At 42.0% G+C, this 16600-nt stretch overlaps 2 protein-coding genes across 2 annotated transcripts; both read left to right on the top strand.

Annotated features, from left to right (window-relative positions):
- The first annotated feature begins 214 nt into the window (after positions 1-214).
- LOC144040880 (NXPE family member 3-like) lies at positions 215-5461 on the top strand. Its single transcript, XM_077555239.1, has 5 exons — positions 215-220; positions 358-1139; positions 1828-1898; positions 1980-2183; positions 4509-5461. The coding sequence occupies exons 1-5, from the start codon at positions 215-217 to the stop codon at positions 5072-5074; spliced, it is 1629 nt and encodes a 542-aa protein (XP_077411365.1). The 3' UTR covers positions 5075-5461.
- A 3722-nt stretch (positions 5462-9183) lies between these two features.
- Positions 9184-15317, top strand: LOC144040877 (uncharacterized). The gene is made up of 8 exons (XM_077555237.1): positions 9184-9378; positions 10424-10569; positions 12261-12376; positions 12501-12625; positions 13789-14078; positions 14273-14361; positions 14433-14616; positions 14850-15317. Exons 1-8 carry the CDS (start codon positions 9321-9323, stop codon positions 14994-14996), a joined length of 1155 nt encoding a protein of 384 aa, XP_077411363.1. The 5' UTR covers positions 9184-9320; the 3' UTR covers positions 14997-15317.
- Positions 15318-16600: the final 1283 nt, after the last annotated feature.

Below are 16600 nucleotides of genomic sequence, written 5' to 3'. Positions count from 1 at the left end.
TTTTTCATGCTCGAGTTTTGTAATCTTGCTTTTTATTTTTGTTGTTTTTGGTATATTTTGCATTTGCTGTGTTTTGGTTGCAGTGCATTTCTGTTTTTAATGGACTTCCAGCCTAATTGACAGCCAACTATTTGCTATTGCCTGCACCTTGTGCAGCCGTGGCCCTACCCAACTGTGGGAGGTGGGACTCACACACATACAAACATACACACCCATGCACGTGTAAATCTTAACCACATTTTGATTAATTGCCCAGCCATACGTCACACATGAGAAAGTCCGCCACTCTGCAGTGTGCACAGTTAATAAACAAAACAGCAAATGTAACTATATATGCTTGACATGTGATCTTTTCAGAGTTGGAAGTACCACACAGTGTCACCACCGTACAAGGTCCAGAACCGGAACCAATCATCAAATCCATTTAAAAACCTCCCAACATTTCCCCACCAGCGCACCTTCTGTCCTCATCTGTACCAGCCACTGTCCACTGAAGAAGAGCTTGAGGAACGCAACCTGTTGGACTCCATCGCCTGGCCCCGGCCGCCCTCTGGCTCCGAACCACTCAACCTGTCCCAGACGAGTGACCTGGCCCACAGCCTGTTCACCATCGTAACCTCCCAAAACAACCACAGTTGGTACGTGGGTGACCAGCTGGAAGTGCAGATCCACCTGCACGACTTCAAAGGCCAACCCAAGCGCTACGGCGGCGATTTGCTGTTGGCTCGGTTGCACTCCCCAAAATACAAAGCGGGCGTGGCCCGGGAGGTGCTGGACCACAAGAACGGACTTTATTCCGCTCGATTCCCGCTTCTGTGGGAGGGCTCTGCTCAGGTCGAGGTCATGATGGTACACTCGAACGAGGCCATCGCCGTGCTGCAGCGACTGAGGGAGAAACGGCCCGATCGAGTGTACTTCTCCAGCATCTTTCACCAAGGAGAGCAGTCTGAGAAGATGGGGTGCAACCTGTGCCTGCCGCAAGACAAGGGGCCACTGTGTAACTACACGGACCTTCACACTGGTGATGCTTGGTATTGCTACAAGCCCAAAATGCTCAGCTGTGACACCAGAAACAACCACTTCATGGAAAGCCCCCTCAAAAACATCATCACCAACAAGGAGGCTTTGCTCTTTCAGAAGTTTGTACACTCAATAAATATTTGACATAAGCTGTTCCAAAGGTAATCCAAACAGAACAAGCTGTTGACCCAAAAATCACATTTAGGTTATTGTAAGTGTCATCTCTAAAGTACTTCTAAACAGCACTTGGTTTCATAACCGAAAATCTGAAACAAAACAATCTAGTATTTCTATTTCTGTTTTATGACTTCCTAGTGTCATCGAAGGAGGATTTGGCTGGTACCATTGCAATACACTCTGAAAACAGTTGGGTCAAAAGTAACCCAATTATGGATAAACAATGGACCGATCCACTTAATGGGTCAATTTGACCCAACTTTCTAGGTTGTTTTATACAAAATGACCTATATTTTTGACCCAAGTAAATGATCTGACCAATATTTATGAGTTGTTTTACACTGAAAGACCCATTTCTTGACTCAAAGTTGGGTCAAATCGACCCAAGTTGAGGATCGGTCCATTTTTGACCCATAGCTGAGTTATATTTGGCCCAACTGTTTTTAAAGTGTTCCATCCATTTTCTACCGCTTATCCGGGGTCGGGTCACGGAGGCAGTAGCACTGATGGATGGGATTTAGGTTTTAGGATTGTGGCTGGTACCGTTGGAATAGCTCACTCTCTTTGTACAAATATCATTGTAGTATCTAATTGTTGTTAATTCTGTTGTAATCCACTTTTTGACATCAGAGGCGTGAACCTTAAATATCCCATCCATGCTTCCACATCGGACACCATCGTCGTGCTGCCTTCAAAGAAAGGTACTGTTGACCTACAGAATTATAACTCTCACTTTTGGGGGATGGCGATTAGTCACCACATTGTGTCCGCCATCAATGTAGAAAATGGCAGTAAAATACCGGATCCCGTGAAGCTGGCAACATCTGGATACTACTACCAGGATATTTGGAGGCCGTTGGGTGGCGTGACCGAGCGCCAGGTTGATGGGCTGTCCATCACTCAGTGCTTGGCCAACAAGTTGGTCTACTTGTACGGCGACTCCACCATGCGCCAGTGGTTCGAGTACCTCGTCACTGTTCTTCCAGGTGAGTGTGTCTTAATGGCTGAATGGTGGACAGTGGTGGGAAACAAAAGTGTAAACATAGAAATGAATTGAATCAGCCCCTGGTCAATAAAAAAAATTACAATATCTGAAATGTACTTGAGCACAAACTTAGAAATAGGGATGAGAATTGATAAGAATTTTGTGATTCTGCTTCCATTATTGATGCTGTTTATGTATCTGATTCCTTGCTGATTTCCTTATTGATTCACATTTGGTGAGGGAATCAATTAATACAGATGTTTTTTTCCCCTAATAAATCTGTAGGAATTATTTTGGAGGATTATTATACATTTGCCGTGTTGAAGTGAATTGCCTCTTGGGAAACACAAGTCAACGTAATAGTGTAGTAATTTCTGTTTAGGATTGCTATGTATTGCAAAGGAGTGTTATTGTATTTGGTGAAGTTGCAAGTGGACGACTCAGCTGCCGAGTGGGGACAACTGATAAGAAGACGTGACACACGTCAACGCCAGGGCCCCCTGGACTTGCATGCCGTACCTAGAGAGTGTGAAGTGAGATAGGAGTTGTTTTTCTCTTTCTGTCATGTAATCAGATGCCCCGATTAGTACATATAAGGGGACTATTTGAATGATGAACCAAGAGAGACTCTGTACCGATCAAACTAAGGCTGCAGTTTTCTCTTCCTCATGAGCAATAAATTTGGAACCAGATGCTTCCTCTCTCTTTATTTGATAAATGTCTACATCTGAACCTGACAAAATCCCAAATCAAATAACTTACAGAATTGTCAGTGATAAGCTGGTAAACCCTATCATTCTTCTTTGCTGATTTTCTCTGGAGGTGCTTGTCCTTTAAATGCTTGCCTGGACCTCTTCGTCATTCCACCTATCAAACCATCCACCTTATTGTTCCATATTTGTATTGGCATATAGGCACAAAAACGGCATCATTCCACAACATAATCATTTCCAGAATTATGTGAAATGACATTGTTACATGTTAAAGTCGCTACAGGTTTACACATCGCTACAGTATAAAGTGTTGCCTTTTTACATTTCCTAATTATTATGAAAAATCACGATTTTAAAAACATGATTGGTGTGGTGTCTTCACATCCAATGAAAATAATTATTTATTAATAAAGAGGCATAATTATTATAGGTAATTTGAGCACATTTGTTATTTCACAAGTGTGTTTCAAACCCTTTGTATTAATCCCAAGAAGTAGCTCTCGTTTTCAAAAAGGTTGTTGACCTGCACGACATACTGTGCCACAAGAATCAGACATCTGAGCTTTCCTGCTTTACATAATCAATACAGCTCACAATTCCACATTTTTTATTTGCTATTTTATCCTTTTACCTATTTTAAAATAATATATGAATAGTATTTTCATTAACACAGTGTCATTATTTACATTGATTTATTTATTAACTTTTCCTTTACACCAGGCCCGGACTGGGCCATCTGGAGGCCCGGGACAATTCCCGGTGGGCCGCCCTATAGTTTGGGCCACAAATCATTTTAAAATCATGCTGGAAGCAGCCCAAACATTCGTTTTGAAATCAAGAATATTCCCATCATCTTAAATTGACTGTGTCATTGACTGTGTCATTGACTGTGTCATTGACTGTGTCATTGACTGTGTCATTGTCAATCAACTGTAACTCCAATGCTCCTTACATAGGCCATTATGTTATAACACAGACTGCCTGCCTTTGTTACTAAGGGTGTCACTGAGTTACATTAATTTAATACCAAAAGTAGCAAAACTTTAATTCACAAATATAAACAATATAACTATATTGAACCTTGTCTGTACAATAATAACACATAAAAGAGGCAAAACACAATCACAAGTGTTACTGAGGGGAATGGGAGATGATTTTTGAACAAACAAATAATTAATTAAAAATGGTGTGCATTAGTTATTTCCTTTGTATGGATTGTATCAAAAATGTACTGTCAATGCTCAATAAATATTTTATTTAAGAAATAAATGAAGTTTGGTTTATCTGTAAGCAGTTGATGATGATAGTGATTACACCCTATCAACTGAGACTATAAAATTGTTTTTCAAGACTGTTGGGGTTTGTTGTGTAGTGTTTCCTTGAAATAATGCCATAATATTTTATGTTTTTAGTGCATATAGTAGAAGTGGTACGTCAAGTCACTATATTAAAGAGGTATTTACATGTATGTGACTCTGGATGAGTGACACAGTTATTACACTTTTGGCAGTGTTTGTGATGACGTCCAAATGTCTTGTTAAAGATGCTGAACCGCCACTTGATCTTGACCAGTAGTTTCCTCTCATGTAGCTTTATTTTCTTCTGCTCTGCAGGAATGAAGGAATTCAAACAGGAGAGTACAATAAAGGTGGGGCCCTTCATGGCGCTGGACAGCACCCACAACATTCTGCTCAAGTACCACTTCCACGGCCCGCCCATCGTCTCCAAGGCCAATGCTGTGGCACACAAGATACGCTACATCGCCAACGAGCTGGACGGCCTGACCGGCGGTCCCAACACGGTTGTGGCGCTCAGCCTCTGGGCTCACTTCAGTCCGTTCCCTGTGGAGGTGTACATACACCGCCTCCGGCATATCCGCAAGGCGGTGGTGCGACTGCTGAACCGGGCCCCAGGGACGGCGGTTGTGGTCCGCACGCCCAACCCTAGGGCACTGGATCAGGAGCTCAGCCTGATCTTCAGCGACTGGTTTGCGCTGCAACTGGACGTCGTGCTGCGTGCCATGTTCAAGGATCTCAACGTTATGCTGGTGGACGCCTGGCAGATGTGCGTGGCGCACCAACAGCCTCACAACGTCCACCCACCTCGGGTCATTGTCAGAAATATGGTAGACATGATGTTGTCCCACGTTTGTCGTGATGGGACCACGACCGATGCATGATCGTATCTGTGGATGTGTCTTTGTGAGTGATGTCGCAATTTCTGCCAAGTGTCTGTAATCAATAATGTTTTTAAAGTCTTATCGTCATGACTGGGACCTGTTAACATTTTACTATTTCATTTTATATTTTACCTCTTTTGAATTTAGTTAAAGTTGTGAAGATGTAGATATAACTGTTAACTCAATATAGGTTGATGAGTCATGCTTTTGTCCTCTTTGTTATCTGTTCTCTTTTCCCAGAAATGAGAAAGTTAATACGTTTCTTTTATTTATCTAAGTCTAGATATCTATTTTTATTTTATTTATCTAAGTCTAGTTTCTGTTCGTTAGAAATCCGTTTTTTGAAAAATCAAGGACGAGCTAGCATACTGGGAGGGGAGAGGCAGTTTCCTGGGAAACATTGTTTTTTTCTAATAAAAGTCCCGTGTCTGAGAGAGACGACACACATTTGGACAGAAACATGGCTTGGTGAAATTCCTTTGTGTCATCAGAAACTTTCTGATTAAAAAACCTTGCAAGGACCCTCTTCACGAGATCTCAACTCTGATTTATTTGAACACGCAAAAGATTACAAAAAGAGGTAATCTAACAGACTTAATCTATTTCCACAACAATGGGCCATTGTCTGTGGTTGAAGTGTCTGTAATCAATGATGTCTTTTTAAAGTCTTATCTCATTGGTGGAGGCTTTGTGGTACCGCTACTTCAAGATAGTATAAGAATGTTGTGAGTCCGCTGTAACTTCGCACTTGCGAGACGCTGCCACCATTGCTGGGAGCTCGCTTGTGGCCGGAATATTCTGTAGAAATAAAACCTTCGAAGGAACTGTTCACCGATCTCCAGCCTGTATTCAGATAATCAACATTCTCACTATCCGAAAGAAAACGAACACGCGAAGAAAAATATTATTTTCTTCAACACCTACTTGAAGTGTCCCAGTTCCGCCCTCATTTGCCCCAAGTGTTTGGGGCAAATGTAAACAACAAAAAATGGCTGATTCCAATGAATTATTTGTTGTTCTGGTTAACGCAGGCATTCCAAATCACATTGTGTGATGTGAACATATGTCTTGTATTTTCATTTGCCTCGAACGCTTTGAGGTCGGAACTAACACAATCCAAGTGGGATAAATCTGATTTCCAACTTCCCCGAATGCAACATTTATCCTCAGTGAAAGGACGCTCTCCGCTCATGGAAAAGCATTGGACTTTGAGTCGCTGTAATTTGATTTGAAAATGTGATCAAATGTTGTTTGACTACTATAACAACATGCCTGGTTTGTATGCTAGACACAGGCAAAAGCAATACAATACCAGGCTGTACCGTGGAAATGAAGCGGAAATATAAGAAATGCCCCAGATGTTTGGAATTGTCAATACCTCGTTGGTAAGGGGGAGTGCAATTTTCAGTACATTAATTTTTCATGAGCGCTTTATTTTTGAGAACCTAATGGAGCAGTTACATAAAAGATGTTTTTTCTCAAATGGAGGTACGTGAGATTTAAAAATAAATTTAGAAAGTAGCATCTAGGCAAAATGCCTTAAAAAATTATTAATTTGTGTAAATATTGCAGTAAAATATAAGTTAATAATAATTTAACTTCATAAAATAAATGTTGCTTATTTTCATTGTCTCCCCATAGCACAATGGCTCGACACAACTTAGCATCACCTGTCCGTCATTTCAAAACTTTATTATCATTATTTTTTGAACAAATCAAACACTTTTACAAATTGACTAAGAACCCAAAAGAGGACAGTTAATGGCGATAATGTTATGTGCGCAAATCTGTATAATTAATATATTTCGATTTCACAAAAGTTTTTTTTAACGCTTTATTGATCAACGTGCACAGTCAACAACATGCATCGCAAAAGTCACATTAAAGTAGTGCAAGTCCAAACCAACAATATTAATAATGCAACAAATAGGCAGCTCGATTTCCAAAAAGTTCAAGAAAAAAACCCACCTCTAATGTTCCGCCCGCATTAGTTTCACGAACTCCCAAATCGAGCACTCTTGCTCCATCTTAAATCTCGCTGCTTATGCGTTCTTTGGATAGGTGCCTCCAACCAGGGGACCAGCGCCCCCCAGAGGCCTGCAACAACCGATGCAGCGGATGTGCGAACCAGTCCTGCTGTGTCCTCTTCCTCGTCCGCATCAGCAGCAGCTGCTACCGTACTTCCCTCTTCCGGCACATCATCAGTCGGAGAGGTCAGCAGAGTCATCCTCAGGGTTGCAGAGACAGACGACTCCCACTGCAGGGACCACGGCACCCGCCGTGTCGGAAACGGCGCTGTCCGGTAAGTGTCCCCCTGGCGTGTGTATATTATAAAAGGTGACATTTTATAGAAGAAATACTCTTTGATTGTTCATAGTTGAGAGTGCTAACTGGCCATATGGGTGAAATTATATAGCTAAAATACCATCGATGCCAGAAAATGTACCTTTAAACGGTGTGCAAAGTTGACATTTTGATGTTGGCCCCTCTCATGACTATAAAAAATAGTTTGATGAAGCATTGAAACACAGGATAACTGTCTTAATTTGTAGAAAAATATCATATGTCTCTTTTTAATGTTTGAGTAGTCTACATGGGTGTGGGCGCGTGTAGCCTTTCTTCGCAAGCAGCAGTTCCTCTCCTTCAGCATCATGTCCTCCACTTCCTCTCCTCCCCTCCATAATATCCACCCTTTCTCCCTCCGCCCCTCCGTCAGAGTACGGCCCTCATCGGCTGCCCATAAGTTTAGTGTGTAGGCGTTTGCAGCGGTTACTTCGCCTGGCCGACCCCCCCCAGGACAGGGGCGGCGAGCGGCCCCTTCTTCTGCCTCCTCCTCCTCTTCTTCCTCTGTACCCCCAGAAAGACTGGAAGCCACTGCTGCTCCTGAGACGCAACCCCATTCAGGTTACCCTCACCCCAACCCCCTTCGTGTCTTTTTTTTTCTTTTTTGCCTGCCCCCCGCCCCCTCCTCTCCTTGCCATCTTACCCTTGACATGCTTGTGTAAAGCCAGTTAGGCTCCACAATGACCACTAATCCCACTGTGATCGCCCCTCCATTCACAGAAATACCACCATGTGCTTATTAACATGCCACTAGCCTCTTTTACGTAGATGTCAATTTCATTCATTCACCATAACAGGACGGTCAAAGAGTGTGTGGAACTTCACACCCATGTCCCGCCATTATGGGATATACCATTTACAGTATGACTCTAATATTGAACAAAAAGGAGGCCCGTTGGCGGGACAACTTGGTCACCCCTTAAGTTGTGACCCACAAGAGGGCAGAAAAATCTATTTCCAAAAGTTTCACTTCAACTCGTCACCATGGCCACAATCTTTGCTCACTAGGCATCAAATTCTCACATTTTGTAGTGACAAGTCTCTTCTTTCAGACAAACTAACTTTTATTTGGCTAAGGTGTCATTTAGTACCTTTATTTTCACTTTAAGCGAGGAGAAGTCGGACTAACTCGCCTATCTTTTCCATGTTAAATTCGCCTCTTTTTTCCTCTTTATTTTGGATAAATCATAAGTTTTCAACCTGCTCTCATTTGGTCATTTTTCATCCGATTAAAAAAATTAGAACATGCTCGTGTTCCCCAAACCCTGGCCGTTCTAACGAGCCATTTTTTGAACCATTAAGTCGTGAGAGGCTTTTGTTCCAGGTGTGCGTCTCTCATACAATATCAATGGAATATGGGTGCGTGACGTCTCCAAGTCAAATGTGTGTGCGTGAAAGTGCATTTTTCTTAAAGGGACAGTGAGATACTTTTAGTTGATGTTGATTATGGTTAACTTCCACATTTTTTGACCGATTCGTCCTTTAAATTTTAAACTGTTCAGCTCATTTACATTGTTTTATGGACAGTAAGATACTTTTAGTTGATGTTGATTATGGTTAACTTCCACATTTCTTGACCGATTCCAGTCGTTTAAATTTTAAACTGTTCAGCTCATTTACAAGAGTCAGCAGTCCCATTCAAAATTTCCGCGGGAATTTTTCTAGTTATTATTATTAGGCTACAAGGCTTTGAAATGACGTCACACAGGTCTTCAAGGCTTTGAAATGACGTCGCACAGGGTCCCGCAAAGCTTTTTCCCCCCTTGTTTCGTCTGCTTGTGACGTGGTATCATTGTGATCTGGGGACAAGAGGGCGGAGGGAGGTGCGACGCAGTTGACTCGGTGATCCCCTGCTGCTAAGTGTGCCCCTGCTGTTAGTTTCCGTCCAGTGGAAGTTCCGAACATGAGGATTCATGCAGTGACTTTCCTTGTTACCTTTGTCCTTTGGTGGACTTGTTCAGGTGAGAGTGTACTTACTTAATTAACTTTGGATGAAAAATAACCCCCACCCACCACCCCCGCCGCAATACTTTGTCCAAAAGTCTAATGAAGTTATATTCTTTTAATTCCGAGTTCAACTCTTATCGAGGTTTTCCTTTAAAAAATGTCATTGCACTCATTGTGAGCTCTTGAGACTTTTTTTTAAATGGCAAAGGACTATCAAAAAAATAACAGCAATTTAGAATTTTATGGGAATAAAAAAATCATACTGTGCACTTCAAGGCGCCCGAGTCGCCACGGAGACGCAACAAGTAGGCCTACGCCACAACGCTCGGCTTGTATGCACTTTTCCTATGTTTTTTTTTATCTTAAATGAGAGCCGTGCGTGCACAACCCCACCAAGTGTTTCTTTGTAGTAACTTTACGTGTTTAGTTGTGCATTTATAAGGCTGGGAAGCGCTGGGAGCACGCTACTTTGGCGACAGTTATTAGATCTCTAAATTGCGATTTTCAACCGAACACACCGTCACAGTTCGAGTCTTTTAATACACTGTAAACAAAAACAAACAAAAAAGGTGTTTGCTCAATTTGAAAGATAGAATGAACAATATTCAGTCGGTGTTTGTAACTTTTCTCTCCTTAGCTAGATAATGCTTGACATGTCGGCTATAGCGTAATTGAAATACCGGAACTATAAAATATACATGTCAGCTGCTACATCTTTGTTTAGATTTTATCCAACATTAATTATTAATTAATTAAATGTTTTAGTCCCTGTCACCCCCCCCCCCCCCCCCAGTTCTAAAATCCCATCTGCGCCACTATACGTAGGCCCTGCCTGATGGATCGGGGACGTATACTGTAGGCCTATTAGAAGTGTCTGCGCCCCATGTGACCTTAATTGTCCTATAGCGCCCCCTAAGGACACCACTTGGAATGGCAGAGACGTTCATTGCTATGTTACATGACAAGCCCCTGGACTAGCTATCATTTTTACTGTATATGCAATGAATGCGGTCATGTGTGGTGGATTTTGGTGTGTTTCTCATCTTGTTGTTTTTCCAGTGCTCTCCCAATGTCCGACCAACTGGCGGCGCTACAAGGAACACTGTTACTATTTCTCAAACGACTATCAGAGTTGGCAAAGAGCTCTACACAGCTGTTACTCCAAGGGAGGCCTCCTGGCCAGCATTTGGGACAGAAATGAGCAGGTGACGCTCTCTCTCTCTCTATTTCACTCTTTCCATCTATCTCAATTTCTCTCTTTCTCTCTCTATTTCTCTTTCTATTTCTCTCTCTCTCTTTCTATTTATCTATATTTTTCTCTTTCTCTATTTCTCACTCTCCATATTTCTCTTTTTCCTTCTCTCTCTTTTTCTATTTCTCTCTCTCTATTTCTCTCTATTTCTCTTTGTCTCTCTTTCTATTTATCTCTCTATATTTTTTCTATTTCTCTGTTTCTCACTCTCTCTATTTCTCTATTTTTCCTTCTCTCTCTTTCTATTTCTATTTCTCTCTCTATTTCTTTCTCTCTATTTATCTCTCCATTTCTCCCTTTCTATTTCTCTCTTTCTATTTATATCTCTCTATTTCTCTATATTTTTCTCAATTTCTCTCTCTATTTCTCACTCTCTATTTTTCCTCCTCTCTCTTTCTATTTCTATTTCTCTCTCTAGTTCTCACTCTCTATTTCTCTATTTTTCCTCCTCTTTCTATTTCTCTCTCTTTTTCTCTCTATCTTTCTTTTTATTCCTCTCTCCATTTCGCTCTCTCTTTCTTGCTCTCTTATTTCTTTATTTTTTTCTCTATCTTTCTATTTCTCTCTTTATCTCTATTTCTCAATCTCTATCTCTCTATTTCTCTCTCTCAATCTTTATCAATTGCACTCTCTCTCTTTCTGTCTCTCTATTTCTCTCTTTCTCTCTATTGCTCTCTATGTATATATTTCTCTCTCTATATATTTCTCTCTCTTCATTTCTCTCTATTTCTCAATCTTTTATCAATCGCTCTCTCTCTCTATTTCTCTCCTATGCTCTCTTTCTCACTCTCTGTCTCTCTATTTCTCTCACTATATATTTCTCTCTATCGCTCAATCTCTTTCACTCTCTTTATATTTCTCTCTCTCTTTCACTCCCTCTCGATTTCTCTATTGCTTTCTCTCTCGCTATTTCTCTCTCTCTATTTCTCTCTCTATCTCTCAGTCTTTCTTTATCAATCGCTCTCTCTATTTCTCTCTTACGCTCTCTCTATTTCTCTCTCTATTTCTCAATCTTTATCAATCGCTCTCTATTTCTTTCTCTCTCTCTGTTTCTCTATTTCTCTTTCAATTTCCCTCTCTATTTTTCTCTCTATATATTTCTCTCCATTTCTCTCTCTCAATCTTGATCAATCTCTCTGTATTGTATCTCTCATTCTCTCGCTCCCTTTTGCTCCCGCTCTTTCATTTTCATAACTTGAAAACGGACACTGTTTTGCGTTGATTCAAAAATCAGCTCATTGGCCGTGGCGGTAGTGTTCGCCCTGAGGCTGGGAGGTCGTGGGTTCAATCCCCGGCCGGGTCATACCAAAGACAATAAGAACGGAACCCAATGCCGCCCGGCTTGACACTCAGCATTAAGGTTTGGAATTGGGGGCTTAGAACACCAAATGATTCCCAAGCGCAGCCCCTGCGGCTCACCGCTCCCTGGGTCAAATGCGGAGAAGGAATTCCGCCCCACTTAGTTGGGTGTGACAATCAGTGGTACTTTAACTTTAAAAAAAGGCTAGCTCCGAGATGGTTCTGAAAAGCGGTTCCATCGTAAACGCTTGTGCCCCAAAAAGTCTTGGAAATGCGTCCACGCAGGGCCAAGCAAGGAACCGGGCTAATGGAAACGTTTCTTTACTCTCTCTACCATTCTTGCAGAACTGGGTGCGTTCACAATTTCCCAGGAACGCTATCTGGATCGGCCTGTGGCGTGCTTATCAGTATAACTCAGAGTGGAAGTGGGTTGATGGAACGCTTTACTTTCAAGTAGTGTCGTAAGTGCCATTTCTTTACTCAGTGCTTGGAGCAGGAAAAATCTCTGTGCCTGAAATCCGCTCTGGGAGGTTGGGGGCCACCAATTTATAAATCCCTTGTGTGAAAGCTTGTTGCCTGTTTCAGGCAATGGGGTCCTGGTCCGCTGCACGAAAAACCTAGTAGCGGATACTGCACTGTGATAACGCAAAGTGGTTGGTACACCAAGGACTGCGACAGGTACCTGGCCTACATCTGCAAGCGCCCTGTGGGTGAGTCCACACTTTGTTGATTTGTGGCTGCATTACCTTAGCGTGTCGCTACGACAATGCGGTTAGTAATGTGACGTCCCAGCAAAATTGGACTCGTTCTTTTTGCATGGAACTTTCTTTTCCAGGTGAGGAGATTGAGACGGGATTCCTGGTCCAATCCAATCCAAATCCATGTGTTGCCACATTGACATTGAGAAAGTGATTATAAAGTAACTTAGTTACTTTGCTAATTACTTGTTACTTTCATAGTAACATTCGGGAAAAAACACACCGGGTTTTGTCAATTAATTGGAAGTGCAGTTTTGAAAATGGCATTTAGGAACAAAATTAGTTTTTGTTAAAAATGAAATAGACAACCTTAGTTTTAAACATGCAATATTTGGCATCAAGCACACGATCACTTACTTGTTAACGCATTCACTGCCATTGACGGCTATATACGTCCAAAATTCATTTGAACTATTTCTATTAGTTTTTTTCCACTTGCTAACAAGAGTATGAAAACCTAGATCTTTTTTTTTTGTACATTCAGAACAGATATAAAATTTGTGATTATTCGTTAGTTAACTAGTGAAGTCATGTGATTAATTACAATTTAAAAAAATGTATCACCTGACGCCCCTAATTTAAAAAAAAAGTATTAAAAATAACGGGCGTTAGACGATTAAAATCTTTATTCGAAATTAATCGCATGACTTCAATAGTTGACTCAAGATTAATCACAAATTTTATATCTGTTATAAATATACAAAAAAATAAATTCTAGGTTTTCATAAAAAATGAAATGAAATGGGAAAAAAAAGTTAAATAGAAAAAGTTCACATGAATTTTTGACGTCTATAGTCGTCAATGGCAGTGAATGAGTTCATTTAGCTTTGAATGTTTATTTATAGCTTACTTTGGAAGCATGACTTCTTCATGCACAGATGATTGCTTAGTAATTGCCAGAGTTCTTTTTAAGTCAGTCATACAGCTGATGGCAACCAGACTCCGGTATTTTTTTCAAATGACTTATGCCATCATGCTCAAAAAGTAAGAGTGGCGCTAGCGACCCTGAAAGAAAAGGCAGACGTCCTGTGTCTTCAGAAGACGCATGACAAACAACGTTTGCATGTCTGCTAATGTGCACTGTCCTTTCAAATGGATTTCTTTTTTCTCTGCAGACGAGACCCCATCCCTTGCCTGTCCGAAATGTCCTGATCTTACATGCCCCGCTCTTCCTAATCTTACCTGTCCCGCCCTCCCGAAATGTCCTGATCTTACATGCCCCGCTCTTCCTAATCTTACCTGTCCCGCCCTCCCCACCTCCCACCCTCCCCACTACCCACTGACGTCGACCACCGCTCCGCCGACCAATCGGGAGCCCGAGATCTGCACGAGCTCGGCCAGTGGGATGGCGTGTTCCTCTCACAATGTCACATGCTCGTGCATGCTCCCCGTGCTTGCCAACTCGGTGAGTTAATGGTTTTTGCTGTGAATGCTGAATAGCATTATAAGCTCCCCGTGTTGTAAGTAAGCTGACCTTTTTCAGGTCATCTTTGGAAATATCTGTCCATATTGTCCACAATGACATAAAAAGGATCGTTTTTATTGTCTTTTGCAAATAAATGATTAAAATTAAATTTTTTCTCAATTGTGCGTGTACAGAAAGGCGGATTCAGAGGTGCGCTCGATGACGGTCTCAGCGTGAACCGCAGCATAGTCATCAGAGGACGAGCCTATCCCAAAGCAGAGACGTAATAAGCCACGCCCTGCCCCAAGGTCAAGAAGCCCGTTACCACGACGACTTTGTGTGTTTGCGCGGCAGGCTCATCGTCAACCTGCTGGGGCGCGACCTCCACCCCGATGACGACGCGACGGCGCTGCACCTGAGGTTCAACTTTGAAAGCAGAACCGTCGTGCTCAACTCCATGGTGGACGGCTCGTGGGGTGAAAAGAGGCAGGAGAACTTTCCAGAGCAACGGCCCTTTGGACCCGGACTCGACTTCAAGGTCACACCACTTGATCTTGATCTGGTCACACTTGGAAGTGTTTTTCTTTTGAAGCTTTTTCTGTAGTGCGCATCTATGATGAGGCCTAGCATCCGTAAAATCCAAAATATCAATCCAATACGAGCATAAATTGAAGTGGGCGCAAGTAGAGATGTCCACATGTGAAAATGCACCTGTAGAAACTACATTTACTGATTGAGTACTTATTGACTTTCTGATTTGTCCTCATCCAGATTGTCATCTGGTGTGACGCCGACACTTTTCGCCTGACCTTTAACGACATCCACCAGATGGATCACAAATATCAAATTCAAGACCTGCGAAGCATCAAGTGGTTGGAGGTGTGGTCTGCGTTGCTGACTAGTATCCAGCTGATGTGACGTCGCCGTCCGAATGCAGCTTCCTGTCTGGATGACCACTTTGTGGACGCCAATCAGCAATTAGTTTAATTCTAGTACTCACTACTGCCACCTTTTGTTGTTCTCCACTGTTTAGCTTAGCGATGCAACGATAAAATGTAACTGTACAATTTCATGTCATGGAGGCCACACTACGGATTGTGGTATAAAAAAATGTGTGGAATATTAAGTGCCAGGGATGTGAAATATGAAGAGACATGACGTTCCAATTAGTTAATTTCCACTTGAGTGTTTTGAAGTGATAAAATAAAGTGAACAATAAAAGTGAATAATTAAAGTGAACATTTCAGTAAGTGTCTTTGTTTTTGTGCGGTTGCAGCACCCTCTGGTGGCTCATTTGTCATTACGTGCCTCTCAAAAGCGTTATCAGTGCTTGGAGGTAGTGATGGGACGAACAACACTGGTGCTCCAGCACTCTGCCGAGTGCGCAAGTGTGAAACCCCGTATCGGCGCGTGTATCGCTTTATCGCAGTGGTTCTATGGAATTGTAGTTCAGGGTTTGAAGCTTGTATCGAAGCTTCAGTGTCGCACTGCCATCACTACTATATACACAGTGTGAGATGGGACAATGAAGCCTTGTGAAGCTTTTGAGGCTTTCGGCTGATTGCTTTTGAAAAAGAGTCGAAGTTTCAAAGCCCCATAAGATAGATCGTACCGGTGACATCTGGTGGTCAGCTGGAGCCATAGCAGCTATAATCTTCAAAGTGATTCGCCTGATTGATTTATATTCCAACATAACACCAGTACACTCAGTCTTACATTTGTGTCTATCTAATGATCATCGGGTACACATGGAAGTGTTGCAATATTTTGACACTGTACCAGTACTATGGTTCAATGTGATGTCCTGTTACTCATTCAATTTTTATAAACATGATTTGGATATGACACAAGTGCGCTGTGAAGCCAGATGACAAGTATTTCAACATCAGTCTTTGGGAGATGTGACTGAGGGTCTTGGAGAAGCGCTTATAGCAACCCGGTGGAAAATACTTGGGTCAAGCCTGTATCTTCTACACACGATTTAAAAGTAATGCATAATTGGAAACTTTAATTGCATCATTGTGGGAGTACTTTTGTTGGAAACATACCGAATAACTAACTTTTCCAGGTGAACATAAAGTGAAGCAAATATCTACATGAGGGAATTGTGCGCCTGACACCGCGCCAAAGGGTTTGAATCAGTTACGTAATTTCCGGTATCTCATTAGCGCGCATAAAGCCGCATACGTCATCAGCACGTGATCACGGAGGTTTCATCGGGGCTTTTGATACATTGTTTCGAGCAGTCTGTCTCACTCGGCTGACACATGCTCCGAAGTCTCAGTGTCAAACGTCCCACCTCTTTTCTTTTTTTTTTCTTCTTTTTGGAGAGCTCAGTATTGATCATTTGACATGTCATCATCACTGTTCTCCTTTTTTTTTTTTTTGTATGTGGGTGTGTGTTTGTGCGTGTGTGTGTGTGTGTGTGCGTGCGTGCGTGCGTGCGTGCGTGTAAAAAAAAAACAAATCCCATACCGTTCACCTAAACCAAACACTTCAGAATCCAGCGTTGTGGGGCCGTC

This window comes from Vanacampus margaritifer, unplaced genomic scaffold, assembly GCF_051991255.1.
Source record: "Vanacampus margaritifer isolate UIUO_Vmar unplaced genomic scaffold, RoL_Vmar_1.0 HiC_scaffold_42, whole genome shotgun sequence".
NCBI classification, from domain to species: domain Eukaryota; kingdom Metazoa; phylum Chordata; class Actinopteri; order Syngnathiformes; family Syngnathidae; genus Vanacampus; species Vanacampus margaritifer.
Note: the sequence above shows the minus strand (reverse complement) of the source record. Positions and strands in the feature narration are given on the sequence as shown.